This window comes from Lutjanus erythropterus, chromosome 9, assembly GCF_056507025.1.
Source record: "Lutjanus erythropterus isolate fLutEry1 chromosome 9, fLutEry1.hap2, whole genome shotgun sequence".
NCBI classification, from domain to species: domain Eukaryota; kingdom Metazoa; phylum Chordata; class Actinopteri; order Lutjaniformes; family Lutjanidae; genus Lutjanus; species Lutjanus erythropterus.
Genome location: NC_139325.1, coordinates 7,612,246 through 7,633,194, shown reverse-complemented (window position 1 = coordinate 7,633,194; position 20,949 = coordinate 7,612,246). Strand labels below are relative to the sequence as shown.

The 20,949-nt window shown below is 38.5% G+C and overlaps 1 protein-coding gene across 2 annotated transcripts in view; it reads right to left on the bottom strand.

Annotated features, from left to right (window-relative positions):
* Positions 1–3,253: 3,253 nt before the first annotated feature.
* Positions 3,254–20,949, bottom strand: part of tgfb2 (transforming growth factor, beta 2) — a 64,528-nt gene continuing 46,832 nt past the window's right edge. For both annotated transcript variants that reach the window (XM_084726003.1, XM_084726004.1), the window contains exons 3-7: positions 9,609–9,741; positions 9,413–9,523; positions 6,266–6,446; positions 3,825–3,978; positions 3,254–3,722 (exon numbers count right to left, since the gene is read on the bottom strand). In XM_084726003.1, coding sequence (XP_084582129.1) covers positions 3,564–3,722; positions 3,825–3,978; positions 6,266–6,446; positions 9,413–9,523; positions 9,609–9,741 — 738 coding nt within the window. In that variant the 3' untranslated portion in view covers positions 3,254–3,563. The remainder of the gene's footprint in view (positions 3,723–3,824; positions 3,979–6,265; positions 6,447–9,412; positions 9,524–9,608; positions 9,742–20,949) is intronic.

The following is a 20,949-nucleotide window of genomic DNA, read 5'->3' as shown; positions in this document are numbered from 1 at the left end:
CTTTTTTGATTTTCCAGTGTGGATGGTACCTGGTAATCTGACACGCCAAATGGTTTGTTATATAGAACCATCTGGGAAGTCATCCTTAGAAACTGTTTAGAAAAGGGCAAGCACTTTCAAAGAACCCTTGACAGGTGATTGTATGAACCATCTGTCTATCATATCTAACACTAACTAACTTAAACCAATCAGATCAACGCTTCCATGGACACTTCTCGCTGTCGTCACACCACACCCATAGCTGCCAGCAGTTCCTTCTAGGATGCTCATTGGCTGCACCACTTTTGGTGCAGACACAAACTGATAACTTGAAGCCTGGCAAGAAAAGGTACCTGGTACCTAATACGTTTTTTTGGTATCACCTCAGTCGTAAACTGAACGGATACTAAAAGGCAGAGGTGTGGACTTGAGTCACAAATTTGATGATTTCAGACTTGCAACTGGACTTGGACTTTAAATTTCCCTTCATTTCCCCAATCAGCTAGTTGCAGGAGAGAACCATAAAGCTCTAGCACTATGTCACTGAGTTCCACCTGGAATAACTGATACCAAAGATCATTTTGTTCATGTACAAAAATTATGAGCTGGTCAACAAAAAAGGAACTGCAGTATGAAAAATGTTGGTCAAAACTTACAGATGGAGACGCAACTTCCAACTTTGTTGAGCATTTGCAGTTGCACAAAAGAACAGTAAGGATCTAATGCTTAGCTAATATTAGCACTCTAGCTAAGTAACTTATCATTGAGGCTATGAAATTATGACTTGTTTAGTACTCAAGTTCAGGGCTTAGGGTTTGATTTAAGACTGATTAAAAGCTGCAGCGTCTCAAGATGAAGTAAAAACTGTGTTGAGCTCCAGCTGCTGGAAAAGTGAAGGGGGTTGTCATGTTGAAGATGATGTCAGGTTTTACACAGCGTCACTAAGCCAATCAGCTACAAATCCTGCTTAAACTGGGGGTACGATCAGCAGTGGAACAGGAAATATAGAAATGTGGCTGGTACCAAAATTGAGTTGAGTTGAATGGAGCTGTACCATGCAGTGGAAACACAGTGTAAATCAGCTGTAGGTGTAAATGTGTGTTAATAGTTGTTTATTGAATAGTGACCTATTGAGGGTGTATCTTGCCTCGGATTCAATGTCAGCTGGGATTGCAACCCTCTAAAGGGTAAGGACCTTGTGTTGGGGTACTGATGTTTAACCTGCAGGCTTATGGGAAATTGAGTTAGTTGTTTTTTTTTATGTACCATCATTATCTAGACATATAGTGTACAACATACTGTTATGTTCTAAGGTTGTATTCTTAGTTTCAGGTTTCAGTGTTTTCCAATACTGAATAGAAATGATGACCAACTGCAAGAATAAGACCATAGTTATAATAGACAGGAATTATCCTTGAATGTGCTCCCATGTCATGTGTTTTGTTTCTTATTTGGTGTTTTCCTGATGCAATGATCAAAATGAACAATCATCAGTACCATGTAGGTACTGTTCACCGTATTCTATCATATTCTAGCTGGATCAAAATTTGCAGGGTGCTGAACCATGAACAATGAACATCTTAAATAGTACAACAATGGAAAGATTTAGAAAATGACAAACAATGGTAAAAACAAAGACAAACACAGAAATGAAGACATGGTGCGGTGTGACTGTGAAGACTGTGGAGGGGTGAAGTGGGGGAGAGGGGAGTGACGGGGTGGGGCTGAGTTATTTTCAGGACTTATTTCACATATAGACACTTATCACTTATACTTCCAGTGTTTGCCTTAACTCTCGTGTCTCGGTGTGACAGGTGTGTGAGGTGATGCATGTTGACAGGGCCTTCAAAACGCAAGAAAGGGCAGACCTGTGCAAAAGCCATATCTGTGTCACTGTGTGTGTTTGTATGTATGTGGAGCATACAGAACACAGTGTGTGTCCTGTGCAGTGAGGTCATAATAATGCAGATCTTTGGCATGACTTTGATACCACTGCTAAAGGTTATTTAACATACATTCAATGGTTTCATGAAATGTATTCTGACAGCTGAAACGTGATTTCACGTCTTGGAACAGGAAGGAATCTGACACAAAAACCAGCAAATATTTGGTCATTAAAATATATATAATATAGCATAAAATCACAGAACACTTTCTAATTATGTCAAGCATATTGTTTGACATTTCGTTGCCTCAGTTTTTTTGTTAAATTAAGCTGATGACTATGCTGATGTGTCTGCAACAAGCTAATATGGTCAGGTTTGTCAGTTGGGATCTACATTTTAAAATAAATTTGCAGTTAATTTTTTTGGGGGAAACCAGTACCTGGCAGCTATTAGCAGAACTGCCTTTAAGGCATTTCACTGGCCTCATCACACTTAGCATTATGGTTCTGCCCCCTGCAGACCTTTGCAGAAAAATACAACCATACATCTTCTGAATCCAGGTTGTCCAAAGTTAGTCTTTCCACTGTTATGCCAATCATCAGCTCTGGTTCAGTCAAAATAAACCCTTCAAGTACAGAGTTAGATGTGAAAATATTCTGGCTGGACAGGCTGTTTTCCCCTCACTTATTCTTTGGCTCAATGGGTGTATACTCTGCTGAATGAGTGACTCACTCCACTACATGCCTGCCTGTTTAAAGCAAGTTTTTCCTCGCCATAGTTGCCTCAGTGTTTGCTCATGATGGAAACTGTTAGGTCTCTGTAAGTAATATCATAAAGACTAGAGTTTACACCTTCTCTTTATGAAAAGTGCCCTGAGATAACTTGATAATAGATAATTGTTAAGATTTGGCACCATACAAAGAAAACTGACTTGACTTGACTCTGTTTGGCATCAACCAGTTCATCAGGTCATGAACTGGATCCCATCGCAATTTATCTAAAACCATCTGCTACACATTTACACTGCAAAGTTGTTGTGAGTACATTATTTCATGGCTCTCAGTTGCTATTAGATAATAATTCAATGTGGGGACATTCTACTTTCCCTCCTCTTTGTTTTGGTTTGTTTTTCCTCATAAGAATAATAAAACTCAGAACTGTGCAGCTCAATATAATCACTAATCACTAATCACTAGGAGACAACGTGTTAATGGGTATAAACATCTGTATTTGACATTGGTTTGGCATTACACAACAAACTAAAGGCTGACTGCAACCTAGACTCTGTGTTCATCATGAAAATTTCTGCACACAGGCAGAGAATGCTCATTATTGGACAGGGCGAACTCTTGTCAACCAATCGCAACACTGATCCTCTGGTAGTTAGCACTGGTATCAAAGTCAAGTCTGTGGCATCATGACGGCACTGCTCCTGTATGTTGTTTGTGCACTGAGCTAGCATTGAATTGTTCTGTACCTCTGTTCTGCAGCACACCTCTCCTGACTCTGCCTGTGTGGAAACACTGTTGTGAGTATAATAGTGCATGTAAGAGAAAGTACAGCTGTGGTTTGACTGTTTATGCCCAAGTCCACTGTGTGTGTGTGTGTGTGTGTGTGTGTGTGTGTGTGTGCGCGCGCATGTGTGTTTTTGTGTGAAGGAAGGACAGAGAGAGTGTTTGTGCTGGTTTGTAAGGGCTTCTAGCTGCACTTGCAGGACTTGACCTTCATATTAGAGAGCTGCTCTATTTTGGGGGTCTTGCCGATGTAGTAGAGGATGGTGAGGGGCTCCAGGTCCTGGGAGACGCAGCAGGGTGATGCCGATGCTTCAGGGTTGATGGTGTTATACAGGCCTAACACCTGGAAGACAAAAATATGACATACAGTAAAGAACAAAACATTCACACTGAAGTTACTGACCCCACAGATTGTTTAATCTTTGACTCTGTCCCTGCACAGTACCTTGGAATGCTGGGTGTCGGCGCTCCACAGATACGGACAGGCCCCAGCGCAGAAGTTGGCCTCGTAGCCCTTTGGCTCATGGATCCACCTCCAGCCCAGGTCTTTCTTAAAATCGATGTAGAGGGACCGTAAGCAGCAGTTGTCCTGAACGTTTCTACAAAGAGATGACAGGGGTGAATGATTCTTTGCTACAGTCTGACGAGAGGATACAGTCAAGACAAGACCGGTGAAGAGTCTGAGATCTCTGAATACTGCAACTTTTAAAGAAGACAATGTTGAGACCGAGAGACACAAAACACGTTTAAGTCAGTCAGTCAAACTTTTTATATTCTTGTCCTACTGTGTTGTATCTCCAAGTAAAATCCCTGTGTACCTTCTACATTTGGTGAATATAGTGATTCTAATGCTGATTGTGATTCTGATTCAGAAGGTCCATGTTGTGCATTGAGCTGATTTGATCGCCCCCAGCTCTCCCCTCAGCCAACAAGTAACCTCTATCACGTTATTTCTCACATTTATAACAAACCAAATTTCATGAAAATTGGTTAAGAATTAAACAAGTTACAGTCTGTATGTCTGTATCACTCGTTTGTTTACTAGCAGACCTTGAACGCTCCAATATAGTTACCATACTGACGCAAAGTGTTTGTATTGGGTTGGACCAATATGGTAGTGGTAGCTGGAATTCAGCAATGCTTCCTAACAGTGTTTTCAGGACTTTACTATGTCTGTAATAACAAAAATGTTCAGCTGTAAAAAAAAAAAAAACAAGCCCAAACTTCTAAATGTCAACACTGTTATTTATTTAGAACATCTTGCACACCACATAAGGAAAAATCCCTCCCTTTCTCCCTCTCTCCTTCCAAATGTGTTGCTGCAACTTGCCTGCAAGCCTGACAGTCAGTACCCAGGGCATTTCATACTGTTGTTTGTGTCTTGAAGGAAGCACATGTGATATACGTCCTGTCATGCTGTTGTTGTCGTCGTCAAATATTATCAAACTACCCCATTAATCACCTGAAGGTGTAGATGAAACTTGTGTATAGTATAATAACCCTCCATGGACAACACATGTCCATGGAGGGTTAAATTATACTGTTTAGGAGCTGGCTGCAGGCATGCTAACATTAGCTGTTAGCTTCAGCTTTTTGGTTAGATGTGCTGCCCTCACCAGCTTTGCATTGTGCATTACAGGACTTCTGAAAAGAGTAAACACAATTGCAACTGCTTTTAGCTCGCCATCACCCTGACTGTCTGTGACCTGAACAAGCTGCAGGGGTAACACCAGCTTTTCTCCTTCTTTCTACAGACTCTGTTTACTCTCTCACCCAGATTCACTCTCATGTATGTACTGAAATTTGGCACCTTTTGATTTAATGTCAGTACTTGGTGGTACAAATGTAATTTCATTGCCTTTAAAAGTACTGAGGTCAGTATCCAACCCTATCTCATATCTGCAGATGCTTTGGTTTCAGATGAGACAAACTTTTCTTTGTCAGGTTTTGAGCCACAACAAAGGCCAAAATGTGGCCTGCAACAGACTAGGTAAGCCTTGTTTTTAGTCTCGTGGTTGTTAATGACTTGCGGACCCTGCCGGCTGTTTAAGAGGAGTGAGGAGTCAGCAGTCGCTATAAAACCAAGCAAGCAATAAAGTTGTTTTTTTAAAGTTCTTCAGAAACCTTCAAAAACCACGACCTGAGGAATCTTGAGCGCAAAAACTATGCACAAAAAGTATCAGACTGATGGCTCCAGTAGTGTGTGAGATTAGCAGCAGACAGAGCAGACAATAGGAAACACACACACTCACACACACACACAACCTATCACATGATCGATAACAGAACCAGAAACTGGCTCAAGCCTGAAGCTGTACGCAACAAAATGGCCCAAATCTGACTTCAACCCAGTATTTTGTTGGGACCGGTCAAGTGATCATTTTATTTGGTGTTTCTTGACCTGTCTGACTTATTTTCTGTCCCCACATCTCAACAATTAACTGAATGACAGATGTTTGCCTCTGATATGATGGAGGTTCCACAGCTGAACCAAATGAATCATTAATGTTCATGATTAAGGTTCTGACCGGAGAAGATTTTACAGGCTGTGTGGGAAGATTTTACTCAGCAGCCTATAAAACTAGTAATGAAGGCGGCCTCACTCTGTTGTCAACACACAGAGGAATTTCATTACTTTGGCTTTCCATGGGGAGTGTGTCCTCGTGCTGTGTCAAAAGGCTATGTCATTTCAAAGCAAAGAGCACTACCCAAAAAATTTAAACAAACTGGTGCCATGGATTCAAGCTCATGCAGTAATGACTGTCAGGGGACAGCCAACGTATCAGAGCTGAGGAAACTGTCACATGTGTATGCAGAAGTCACATCAGGAGAATCTCTCCTGATCTCTGGGTGATGGGAGTAAGAGTGTGATTTGCAGTTGAGTACCTGGAACAGTAGGCAGCGTCCAGGGCTCTCTTGGATCGATGGTTCTTGTGCGGGGACTGGGACTGGGACTCTAGCCGGTATGAAGGCAGCAGCATGAGGAGGAGGTGTGGAGCCCGAGCACTGTGCCGCTGCTTCTTGAACACCTTCAGGTCACCACCGCGGATGAAGCTGTCATCGATACCTGGAAACACAATGGAGAGATCATTAAGCTGCAGATTACTGTTAATTAACAGATCAAAATGTCTGAATAAATCTGTTCACCATTTATCAAAGTATACAGACTAAAGGCATTAATGTGCTTTAAAGGACGAGCCTGACTGTGTTACAGCACCTGCAACCCCCTCCCCTCCAACACTTTCACAAACTGAAAAGAGATGGATGAACGATGGATGTATTATAGAGAACTAGATACAGTTGGAGGAAGACCCCTGTTTGTTCTTATGAGAGCTGTTCAGTTGCGCATTAAGCCAACTTTGTTGCTGGAGTGTCCAAATTGTGTGGCTCATAGAGCAGCGCAGCAGAGACTTCCTATGGCAAAGCAACTAAATTTCAGGTTAGCCTCTGCTAACTTGAGTAACCCTAACCCCATCTGACTTGACTGTGTTTTAGTCCACAAAACTGCTGGAGTTTCACAGGAAAACAGTGTTGCAGAATCTCCCAAACAATGGAAGTGAATGGTGACCAGTTTTATAAATCAAAATGAAAATGCACACATATATATACACACAAACAGCACACACTGTAATGTAAAAGGCTCCATGGTAAAAAAAAAAATGCACTTATCTATCAGGTTGAAACCTTGTTCTGTGTTGCTTAATCAAAAACAACTTGAATATCACATGACTGGAGAATCAGATGTAAACTGTCATAATGTAATTTAATAATCAAGGAGGAAAAGCAGCAGCAATTTTAGAGGCGCCTCTGCTAATCTGAAGATGGTAATACTGAGTAGCAATAGAAAAACACAATACCACAGCAATCAGATACATAACCCACAAATATTGTTGTATTATACATATCAGAATGGTCACAGAAAATGATCATCACCAAAAAGTACTGGGCATATCACTAATACAATAAATACAAAGTTTTCAAACAAAAAAACATCAGAATAAAAACATAAAATACCTCCATACTGCTCGTCTGGTATAATCCAAGTCTCCTAAAGTCCCAACATGTCAAGTTGATTAAAAAATGTCATTTCCACCATGTTTTTAGCCTGAATCTTCACTGTAGATCTTTAGCTTGGAGCCACGTTCACGTGTGCATGCACACTGTCTGAACTGTGTGTGTGTGGTGTGACAGTGTGCAAACAGCATGTTGGGCTGGAGGCATTTTATGTTTTTTTTTCCACTTGGTTTTTACATTTGAAAACTGGTCAACATTCACTTCCACTGTTTGGGTGATTCTGCAACACTTTTTTCCTGTGAAACTCCAACAGTGCTTTGTATGTAGATAATGACTGAATTTTCATTTATGGGTGAAATATCCCTTTAAGTTACATTATATACATCAACTATTTTCCAAAAACCTTTTCCAAAGTCAAATTCAAGCAGTTCTCAAACATTTTCAAGATGCATTTGCAAGCTTTTCCAACATTTTACAGCTGTGATATATGAGGCCTATATACATGTAGCTAATCAGAATTATTATTTTCCTTGTTCATCACATTAAATCAGATGTTATTGTGCTATAAAAAAAAAGACTAAATTCTGTTTTGTGCGTTCCACCAGAGGGTGACAAATAAAGGAAAACTTGACAAAGTTTCATGTTTTAAAATGTATCATCTGTAAAACTAAATGTTCAGATTAATTTAGTGTAAAAAAAAAAAGGGAAAACTTAAAATTGGTTTAGAAATTATGAATAACTTAAAGAAGCTGAGTTCCAGTAGAATTTTCTTACTTGTGTTTATTAAACTAAAATTTTCAGTTTATATGAAATATGATATACTTTACAGTACATGAAATACTGGGTTTTACGCTTAAAATGATTAAGTTCTGCACTGTGAAAACAAGTTTTTAAAAACTCAAATTTCAAGGCACACTGTAAAACTGAATTCTGAGATTAATTTACAGTAATAAGTAGTGAAAACTGGTTTAGAAATTCTAATAACTTAAAAATGTTGAGTTCCTGCAGTATTTATTTTCTTTATTTTGTTTCTATTAAACCAAAATTTTTGATTGATATGAAAGGAAAACTGAAGATGAATGAAAAGAGTTGCTTTTACTGAAAATATTTGAGTTGGCTTAATAAAATATTTTAACTGAACTGTAATCAAAGAGTACATGTAACACTAACTATATTTAAACTCTGATAACCTACAACTTTTAAGTTCATCACTTCAATCACACTGTGGCAACTGATTGCATGTTTTTAAGTACTGATAACTTATTTGAGCCAATATCTTTGTTTTATTTCTTTATCAAAGAAGCAAACTATTCAGCCAGGTAGCAATTAATTATGAAAGTAATTTGAATACAAATTCAAGCAGCTTCAAGCACTTAATGCAAAATCTAAGCACTTTTGAAACCTTGAAAACACAAGATTAAAATTCAAGTGTTTTCAAGGCACCTGTACAGATCTTGATTAACTTATGCTGCGGTGGAAGTAACTAATTACAACTACTCACATTTATATCATTAAATCATTTTTAAGTATTTTAAGTATTTTTTTCAAGTCTTCAATTTCATATCTAAGTATGTATTATACTCTGAAGTCTACTACACAGCCTTTAAAGTCATAATTCACTAATGAGGACTACAATTTGAATTAATACCCAAAACTTTATTTGCATTTTTGTAGCCAGAAAGGCTGTGCAATGTCAAACGGACCCATGAAAAAACCAACCGCAGCAGCAGTGACAGGGGACCAACAACAACATAGTTTGAGACATACACGGCCACTGAAGAGTTCAGGGTCAGAGCGTGTTGAACTGTGACATGTCTACACCTAATTGGTATTAATTGAAAATATACATGTTGCTCAGTCACAGCAGTAGGAACCAATGGGCTTGGAACTGAGAAACAGAGCAGGGAAGTCAGACATATTGTTGGTTTTAGTCTTTTCAAGGGATTTTTTGATAATAATTAGGTAAAAACACCAGACTTCTCTTCTAACATCCTTTAACAATTGTTTGAATCAAATAACCTGCAAACCGTGCCTCCAGCTCCTCACTCTTGTTGGGAATAATGTAGTTATTCGATGGTACGAACGTGCAGCATGGGCAGTGCAGGCTGATCTTGAATCCACTGTTTCTGTCTGTGGAGAAACAAAAGTCATGGTGATGTAGCACCTGCAGTAAATGATGGGGACCGTACTGCAGTGATGGAGGACAGGGACTCACCTCTGTGATTCAACCATTCACTCACCGCCTCCGTCACGTCAAAGGACAGCCACTCTCCCTCCGTCTGTGTACGTACCACCTTGCTGTCAATATACCGCTGTGTTGGGGACGTCAGGTCTTTGTGTCCTAAAATCTGTAGAAAGAATACAAACACATATAACATTTTACAGCTATTTATTAAATTAGATGCTTGAAAAAGTTTCTTTTGGGTTCTTGAAGGAGTCTCAGTGGATAAGCAGAAAGATGATGCAGCACCAACAAGTCCTCCAGCTTTGACAACGAAATGTTGCGATCAAGTCATCAACCCTGACCTCCTCTCTGTGACTCTCAGCATTATAACAACTCAACATCGATTCTACCTTTGATTCTGATGCAACAGTCATTATGTGCAAAAACATGGATCATTTGGGGACACTTTAAAGAAGTGAAGAAAAACTGAGAATTCAGTCATTATCTACTCACCCTCATGCCGGTTCAGGGTTTAATTTAAACACTGCTGGAGTTTCACAGGAAAACAGTGTTGCAGAATCTCCCAGACAACGGAAGTGAATGGTGACCAGTTTTCAAATGTGAAAAAAACAACTGCAATGTTGTTTTCCTGTGAAACTTCAGCAGTGATTTGTGGACTAAAAAACTAAACCTTACCTTCAGTTGGCAAGACGGTGAGTAGATAATGACTGAATTTTTATTTTTGGGTGAACTAACCCTTTAACTGAAGGAGTGTGCATAATACTGACGTGACACACATGACACATCATAACTGTGACATGACACCTGTCAGGAGCTTTAAGGAATCTTATGCTATGTTCACACTGCATGCCTTAGTGCTTAATTCTAGTTTGTTGCTCAGAGCAGATTTTTTCATTTGTCTTTTCAACCTATTTTCAAAATGTGACCTAAATCAGATTCCAGTGTGAACCCATCATGGTCTTGAACTGACCTGCAGGGCAACAGAACAGAACAGCTCTCTGATGTGCTGAAGTCAGTGTTTAGGGTTTAATTTCTAAGTTGATGTTCAAACCACAGAAAATTCATGATCAGACAGTAACAAGGATGAAGATGAGGAAGAAAGCAGAAAGAGAAACAAATTTTTAGTCATGGCTTTTTGTCAAGCAATTGCTTCTATTTCTGTGCAGTTGTATGTGTGGATGTGGAATCAGAGCCAGGAGTGGTGGGATTGTGACATGAATAGTTTCACAGAAACAGATTTCATCTAAACATTCAGGATGCAGAAGGCCACATCTATCTACATCTATCAGCACCTCTCCACAAGAATCTTGCAGTAAGACACTTGCACAGGCATAAAAGTTGCATATATTCCACTGTGACTGTTCAAACTGAGTTCACATTGTAAAAAGTAGTCCTGTGTCTGGTTTAGGGCCACATATCATAGTTGAAAAGATCAGATTCATGTGACTTTTGCTGTTCACACTGTCATGAAAAAAATCCGATCTGAGTCATATTTGAGCAAAAAAAAAAAAAAAAAAAAAAAAAAAGAGGGAAAAAAAGGAAAAAAAAAATCTGATTTGGGCCACTTTTGTCAGCAGTGTGAATGTATCCTTCATGAATGTTGGCTATTATAACCATTGTCATTAAGCCTCATTCTGTTCAAAAATACATAACCTGTCACAAACATGTCATAACAGACCTAATTATCAAACTTAAAGAAACTATTTAGCTTTATGTATTACCATTACATTAAATTGTCGTATGTGGTTGGTGTTGACGTTGGCTGTCATGAAACCATTATAAATGTGTGATATTTTCTTTGATCTCAACTGCAGTGAAGTATTTTAGACATACCATATAGATGTCATTAAGCATTATTATAATGGTTTGCATAAAATATGAATTAATTGGCTGAATTAATCTTAGTGACAACAGTCATAAACATTGATAGAGACTTCCTTGTGTTCATGACATGTGTCTTGTCCTGTTCATTTTATTTGTTATTATATTATTAGTTATTTGTGCTTGTGCTTTCAGTTGATGTGTGTCCTTTGCCTAATATGATCTAAACTGTGGGAAAACACAACATCATCTGCGTATATGCAAGTTTTTTAAACACAGCTAAGTGTGATAACAACAAGTGTTTGACCCTTTTCCCATTGCCAATAGACAGTTCACCTGTCTTTTTTATTTGTCATGTCTTGGAAAGCCGAGACTCAGAGTCAGATCATCGTCAGCCCATCCATCGACAATTGGTGATATCTTCATCCCCCCTCCCACCTCCTCCCATAGTCTTAAGCTGGGAGATGTGTGTAAGTGTCAACAAAATAAACAAACAAATATTCTCGCCGCTGTTTTTTTTTTAAAGATAGAAATACAACCGTTCACCTCCTGAATTCAAGTTTATCTCCTTTACTAAGACAACCTTAATTGGCTTCATAACCAAAAAAGACCAACCGGCGATGGATTCAGTCCAGCGTCAATGAATTTATCTAATTGCCCAACCCTAGTGTTTGTGCAGGAGAGCAGATAGGAAAATCTTTTTTAAAGTGTGTTCAGCTCTCGGTATTTTTGTAGCTTCCACCTGAATCTCTGTGGTTTCAAGTTTTGTTTATTTCCTGCTTTATTTTACTGTTTCATGTTCACTTTCAGCTGGAGAGGAGTCATGTTACTGCTGATAAAAACAGAGCATTTCTTGATTTTGCTGCTTCATAATAAAAGCTTTTAAATAATGGGGGACTTTTATTGTGAACAATTTGTGGGAAATAAAATGTTTATCCACAGCTCAGATGCTTGACCAAAGACGAGTGGTCATCAGTTACACTTTCAAGTGCAAAAACTGTGTCAAACTGAGTCAAACCAAGTAGCACATGTATGAAAAGGGAGCAACAAGCCCTCAGTGCCTCTGCTAGTGTGAACCTGGAGAGATAGAATAAAGTTTTCTTGTAGTTTAGACTGAAGAGCAGCTGCTTGTATGATGCTGCTGCAGGTCTGGATACAGGCAGCAGTAAGTTTGGTGTTGAGAGGCAGTGGAATGAATAAAGTGGAATAGAGACATCATTGTCCAAATTGAAGCAGATAGTAATGATGAAAGGCTCTTCTTCATTTTAATTTAATTTAAGTCTCCTATATTGTTTCAAATTGGGTTTCTGAATGAAGCCTGGATAATATTTGAACCATCCTGGAGGATCCATTGGTTAGACGTTGGTTGAGGTCTAGCAGCCTGCTCTTCTCTCTCTGATTGATTGGCCAGGTCTGGGAGGAGCAGTGAGAGCGTAACCAGATGCTGGACAGACCTCCGTTATTCTGCTGTCCTTCAGAACCATGTGTTTATGTTGGCTCAACTCTGCCTAATGCGTAAAACACTATTCCTGCTGCTTTTTTACTAAGATGTGCTGTTAGGGCTGCTGTGGGAAACCTGACAGGAGACACTGAGGCACACACACAAACAGTCCACGGAGAAAAGAATCAGAGGGAGACAATAAAAGAGTTTTTATGATGAGTCGATGGTCAACAGACTCTTTTGATGATGGTACTATTTGACCCCTTTGGTCACTTTGTGACCCTTGTGGTTCTTTAAAGACTTGTAGACAGCTGATATAAAACCAGAACTTCTCAGGTCTGTTCTGTCCCAAAAGAAACAACATCTTGCTCAAATTCCAATGCAAACTACTATAAAAAACTAAAAACATCACTCTACAGCATTGCTGTCTGGAATATAATGAATATTAACGTTAAATATCCATGTTTTAATGGTCTTTAATGAACACTGTTTGCATTTTAGAGGCCAAAGTAAGTTGTCTTGTTACAAATGTCTATGTGAAAAAACTATTGTTTTAAAGTGGTATGAAAAGATAGATGTATGCATGGTGTCCATCGACTTCCATTAAAAAGAAAGTCAGAAAAAAATAGGATATTTTATTTTAAATATTTTAAATTTTGTGTATTTGAATTAAGCCCACTAACTATTCTATTCAAATAAAACACATCAACTAACAACAAAAGTAAAATATCTTTACAAAACTGAGATCATACCAAGGTGTTCTCACTCACTGCAGCTGGTTAGTGGTGCTATACTTCAAACTATAACGTTGCAGGTACCCACCTAGTGTCAGTTTTGGATGTGCATGTGGATTGGGTTAAAGTAAGGGTGTATTCACACCTAAAAGTCTACACAAAGGTCTGAACCAAGGCACATTTTTTTTTTGGGGGGGGGGTTTCAGTTTTAGTTTCACATAGCAATTATCTAAGTGGACTAAAGAACATTACATACGTCCTCACCTACATGGGACATGTCTCCCTGTATTTGACATTGATTGGGTTGTGGTTGGGCATGCATCTGACATGTGTTTACAGTTCAGCAGTTAGCCTGACTGCAGTGACCGTTTATGGAGAGAGATGAGCAGATTCACATCATTGTCACCATAAACGCCAAAGACTAATCATATCATTGGCATTTGAATGGATAGGGAAAAAAAGACATAGCAAGTGTTGCATATGTATTATTCTGAAGATATAATTTTCTTGCGGGGTAGTGTGTGCTTCTTTAGAGTTTTGCATTTTAACTCTCAGGGATCATTAACTTTAGAAAGCTGACTATATTAACCATTGAAGCATGCACAGTGTGAGCCGTCTACTGCACTCAGCAGCAGCCTCTGAACGCCAGCAGAATGTGGAATCTGTTTCAGCTCAATATCATGACTTTGAAAACACCAAATGACTTGTTTTAACAAATTTCTTTAGTTTAAAATATGAAACATTGTAAAATATCACTTCAATGAGGCTGTTCAGTCAGACAGTGACAGATCACAGACTGACTGATCACAAACTGCACAGTTTATATTCTGTTAATTATAATGTTGATTAATGTTGAAATCTTCTTCTGCCTCAATAGTTATTAATACCACCAGATAAAACATTAGAGTGGTCAGGTTTGGAACCCACATACACTGAGATAGTGTGCTTCTGTACCCAGGACAGAAAATGTCTCGTGTTGGGAAAATATGAATTCCTGCCCTTCACCTATAGGCCGACATTACTGACTGAAAAGTGTCTGCACTTTTATGAAGTTTTTTATAAAGTCGTCAGATCAAGATGTCAGTTAAAACATCTGGTCTCCTCCTGTCCCCATGTGCTCTCTGGGTTTCATTTTGTTTTGGTGTGCTGTTTTTCCTTTCTTCCAGCTCTGATGATATCCTGTCATAATTTCCTGTAATTGGTCCGAAAGTCCGAACCATCCAAAAAATGTTTTCAAATTAGAAACAAACCACACCATGGTTCAGTTTGATCCGGACCGAGACCACCTCTTTCCACTAGACAAAAGTCTGACTATTTGGTCCAGACTGTAGTTCAAGGGAGGTTTCACACCTATAATTTAGGTCTGCATCAAACTGAAAAGTCTGAAAGTCTGGACTAAATGAGGCAGGTGTGAAAACTTCCCAAGTCACTTTATGCCAGGTGGAACTGAAAATTAACTGATAAAAATTAAGGTGATGAAAATGCATGTAAATTGAAAAACAGAGCAAGCAAACAGGATGCAAAATGAAAAATGGAGTGATAAATTATCAAGCGATTTAACTACGTTGATTTAATTAATACAGTCGTGATATGATAAAACAGAGCAATGTTACATCTCTTCACTGTCTTACATTCATTCATTCAATAATTGTTCATCATTCACAGGGAAAAATTTCCATTTATCATTAAAAGAAAGTGGCCTCAAGAGTGGAAGTAAAAAATAACTGAAAAAAATTTAAAGAAAGTGGTTACAAATTAATGATGGAAATGATGAAAAATGTCTGTGAATTGAAAAACAGTGACAAATTTGTTTTGATAGATTTGATAAGCTTGATTGACATATTTGAAACAGTGTTGCTCTAATAATCCACTGTTTACCATCCATCATTCACAGCACACAACTGATATTTATCATTTACAGCAAGCAATTTTGTTACTTCCAGTCAAAATACCACACCCAGTGACTAACTGATCAAGTTTTGGACTCTCAGTTTGCAGGCCTTGCTTGATTGTGAGCTTTTCTCTTAACAGCGACAAATTGAGAGAGGGACATGGGAAAATTCATCTTTTAAGGTAAGGTCATGTAATGTAACATTACTTAACATAACTTGTAACTCTCACTGTAACTCTCATCCATGAGTAAATGTATGCCTCCCTCTGTGTGATGACACAGTTGACAGGTGTAGTTCAATATAAAGAAAGTAGTTCCTACATGAAACTGCTCACAACAAGGTCTGTAGTTACTGGGCGTAACATCAAATGCATTTAAAGGGATAGTTCACCCAAAAATGAAAATTTCCTCATTATCTACTCACCCTCATGGTGACTGAGGGTCAGGTTTATTTTGTTAGTCTGCATAACACTGCTGGAGTTTCACAGGAAGACAGTGTTGCAGAATCTCCCAAACAATGGAAATCAAAACATAAAATGCCTCCATACTTCTTGTCTGGTGTAATTCAAGTCTCCTAAAGCTCCAACATGCCGTTTGTGCTAACGAACAGGCTCTTGTTTTTTCATCTCATCAGTAAAACAATACACATATTTTAAATGCCTTATAAAAGATGTGCTGCAGATAAAAATCTTTAACTTTGCAGGATGTCCTTTGCAGAACAGTCTTTTATTTTTTAGGGGACTCAAATAAAATCTCCTGTGATCCATGTGAATCAGGTGCAGGACATTAATCACAGCAGTCCAAACTCAGACCCTTCTTGATGAGGTGTTAAGTTTTGTTATGTATAGAAATGAATGTGTGTGTGTGTGTGTGTGTGTGTGTGTGTGTGATGTACGAGGTGGATGTTATCGGTCTCACTCTTTGTACCGGCCCGTCCCTTCCTCCCTCACACATTTACAGGCGCTGTGTTTGCGTGAGAAAATCTCCGTGTTTGGAGCCGTGTTTAGCCCAGCTGTCAGCTCCTTGTCTCGATGTAAACACAGCATGGGAACTGGCTGGTGCCGACAGGCTGACAGACAGGCAGCCAGGGGTGACTGCTGGGCCAAATCACTAACCTCAGTACTTGACTGTAATCCCTGGACCCTTGTGAGCAGCAGCAGCAATACGTTTACAGTGTGAAATACAGTTGTTATTCTGGAATTTCCAGATTCTTGTTTTTTTGTGCTGCTGTAGTCTTTTACTATCTTTGTAACAATACAACAGCCAGTGGTCATTTTGCCATCTTCAGATAAGTGCAATAACTTTGTTGAATTGAAAAAACACAACACTGCTGGTGCAGTGTCTGTATTATCATTAAAATGTTTTTTTTTTTTTTTTTTTTTTTTAATAAATTACACAAAAGTCAAAGAAAATGTGATCATCTTCACCTAGTTTGGCTACAGGAGGTCATACTGACCACACAGAAATTGCCGCTGTTACATCATTACTTTTTGCACAGTTGGAGATGCATCTTGGTTGCTTAGCAACTATCATTGTGTCTGTCAATAAAACTTCACGTGGTCTTGATTTGCAAGTTTCCAGATTAAAACACATATAATTAATAAATTAGACACAATTAAAAATAAAGTAGGGGAGACCAGGGACAGTTGTAACACTTTTTGCCTTGGCACCTTTAGCTCATTGAATTTTTCTCTCATCTTTTGCAACCAAGTACCTTTACTTATTACAAACAACGTTTCCAACTTTTTTTGGTTTTGTTTTTGTACTCTTTTCTAGCCTTTTCCCATGGGCTGTGATTGTTTTTTGTGATGGTTCTAGGTGGAAATTTGTTATTATTAATGTTAAAATAACATGTTTATAATCTTATAAAATACATTTAGCCATTTCTCACTCTGAGTAATTCTACATGAATCTAAAATTTTAATCAGATCACTGATGGTTATTATTCTACAGAAAAATACTGTTGTGAATATATGCAATCATTACGGTTTAGTATATTGTTTACATATCAATAAATATGTGTTATAAAATGTACTTTTTGGTGTCATTTCATTTTCAAAAAGATAAACTATCAGAATGAATGCATCAGTCTCAGTGTGGGATTAATCATGAGAGATAATAGAGTTTGGAAGTCAAAGGTCAAAATGACCACCTATGTCCATTCTAGTAGTTATGGAATTCTGGCACTTGTGGTGTTAATGCACAATGAACACACCTTCTGCCAGTTAAACACTGCAGCCATCCCGGTTCATTGGATTTCTTACTTATAAAGCTTGACTTTCTGTAGGTGACACTCTTTTCTTTCACTGTTGCTACAATCAGTCTGTTAGGAAGGTTGTGTCAGAGCAGTTATAAACACATTAGAGGTGTTTGGATGACTTGTTGTACCAACTACTTTGCTTCATACTCCGGCCTTGGAAACATAACAATAGAATAAAAGGATCCTACAGAGGCCACTGAACACAGGATCCAGCTCCAGCAGATCTTCTGTCACTCCAGCTGCTGATCAGAGAGTCTAACGCTCTACTGATCTGATATGTGGTGATTTCTGACATTTTGACGCCAGTAGGTAAAAAAAACAATGTTTTTCTTAACCAATTGACTCACTGGACCTGAAAGAGGACTGAATAGAAAACCAAATTGTTTTTCTTCTAATTCCCTAATATAATTACAACAGTTTCCCATGATTTAATTATCAAATAAAGTAAATTAAACCTCTCCCCACATCCTAAAACTTCAGCGAAGAAGACTTAATTACTTTAAAATATATAATGTACATTTCTTTAAATGAGCAACATGTGTAGTTAGTGAGTAAAATGTATAATATGTGCTAAAATGTGTTGTTAAAAATGTTTTGTGATATCCAAAATTACAGATAGGTCACAAGTTTCGGGGTTGGGCCACAATTTTTTCGCCCATTTACTCTCTGTATAAGTTGTACATCCGCTGTTGGATCCTCTCAATACAAAAGATATGAGCTTGGTGGGGCGCGCAGAAGCTGCATCCTCAGCATTCAGACAGTCTGCAGACATGTGAACCCCACATACACAGAACTGCTCTGCCTTTAAACGCCTGCATTCCATTATCAAATGGATGTTAAAGCCATAGTTCACCTAAAAATGAAATTTCACTCAATATCCCCTCACCCCTGTGCTGATGTGAGGATGGGTGAAGACCTCCAGTTCACAAAACACTCCTGAAGCTTCAGCAGAAAACAGTGTTGCAGCCAAATCCAGTACAATTGAAGTGAATGGTGACCAGTTTTAAAATGTAAAAAAAAAAAAAAAAACACAAAAAAACACAAAATGTCTCCATACTGCTGTAAGCCACGACATTAAAATTTGACCCAAAAAGACGCCATTTACACCATATTTTTAGTCTAAATGTCAACTGTAACCTCTCAGACCTGATCCTTGTGCACACGCCTGAAGCAGGTACACAAGCTCTCGCTCAAGTGGTGTGGCTGCAGCAAAGAAATGATGATCCTCTTCTATGTTGAAGTCCTCTGACATTTTCTTCTTTGTTGAAAGTTGGCAGAGTCAACTGTACACATAACACGTCACTATTTCTGAGCAGATCTCTCTCTGTTGTCTGCGTTGCTTCCAGGTAGCATGTAAACACATGTTTGGGTGTGAAGGTATCATGAGATCTCGTATATCTCGTGTTGCGCCACTTGGGCAAGAGCCTGCGTACCTGCTTCAGGTGTGTGCATGAGGATCAGGTCTGAGAGGCTGCAGCTGATGATTTGTTATAACAGTTGGATAGTTTAGGACCCAAAATGCAGACAACGCAGGAGAACCAGTTCAAAAAAAGGTTTAATGAAGTAAAACAATGAAACAAAGGCTTACACAAACATGGGAAGGGAACGTCCAGGGTCCAAAGAAACAAAAGAATCCACGAGAACAAAAGAATCCATGAGAGGCAAAACTCAAAAAACAGTCCAGGGGAAAGTAACACGGTCCAATCACAGGAGGGTAACACAGGAGATGCAGGATGACAGGCATGTGAAACAAACGGATGGTGATGACAATCAAAAAAGAGCGGGAAAAGAACAAAGATAGGAAGTAAAGACAAGACACATGAGGGAGGACCAGGATTACCAAAATAAAACAGGAAATTACCAACAAAACCCAAAACCATGACACATTTAGGCTAAAAATATGGTGTAAATGGTGTCTTTTTGGGTCAGATTTTAATGTTGTGGCTTACGGACACTTGGATTACACCACATGAGCAGTATGGAGATTCAATTGTACTGGATTTGGCTGCAACACTGTTTTCTGCTGAAGCTCCGGGTGTGTGAACTGAAGATCTTTACCCATCCTCACATCAGTACAGGGGTGAGTAGATAATGAGTGATTTTTCATTTTTGGGTGAACTATCACTTTAAAGCTGATGTCTGGGGGGAACAGCAGCAGAGAGCGACTAGCTCAATCATCATCTGATAATTAATACAGCAGAGTGAGATGTTGATCTCAGATGTGTTGATAGTTGGAAGAGTTTAGCGAATTAGCTGCTAGAATGGAGTCATAAAATCTGTGAAGTCACTATAAACAACGTGTTTTGAGAGGAGAATGTTAAAAAAGAAGCTGAGAGTTGGAGAACCTGATCAGCTGACATCAAAAAGCAACAACAAACAAAGATGATAAACTCTCTGATGAGAACATAGTGACAGTGGAACTCAGTCTCACAGTGGAACCAGGTTTAAGGTGGGTGACACACTAGATATTTTATATAAACCCATCAAAGACATTTAACCACAAAGTCTCTGAGACATTTACATCTCTCAGGGAGAATTATGTACAAAAAGTAAATTTTAAGCCACAAGATGTCAATTTTTAATTTATTAATGTATTTATTCTTAAATCTTGTTATTTTCTAATAGGTTTTACTGAGTTCATAATTTTCTTTCATTGTCTGAAGGTTTGTGGTATCAGATTTCTTTCATACTTATTGAGGTACTTGCCTACTTTAATCTTTCAGCATAAATTGTGAAATAAAATATAATTATTCTAAAAGATTTGCATAAATAGTACCTTAACTAACCTTAACTTAGCAAGTTCCATTAGGTTATAAAACATGTTCATTTAGTGCTGCAAGTACAAATAAAGGCCCTTTTTGTACATTAAAATACACTGATGCGATACCTTAAGATGTTTGCCTGATTTTCACTATAGCCCCCCCGAAGAACAATTCACCAGCCACCACTGCTTTACTGCGTTATTAATGTGAATCAATTTTTTTCTAGACGGGTATGTTATCTAGAGGAAACACCACACCATAGTGAATGATGTCTTTCATTTGCACTGCAAAATTGTGTTTCATGTTAGGCCAGAGATACACTTGCTTTTAACTCTGTTTGCATATGTTGTACACGTCCCCAGAAATGATGCATATATCTCTGCGTTCAGTCCTGCTCAGTCCAGTCATTCTCCCCATCATTTTATAGCAAAGTTCATGATATAGTAGTTGTCATTTACATCT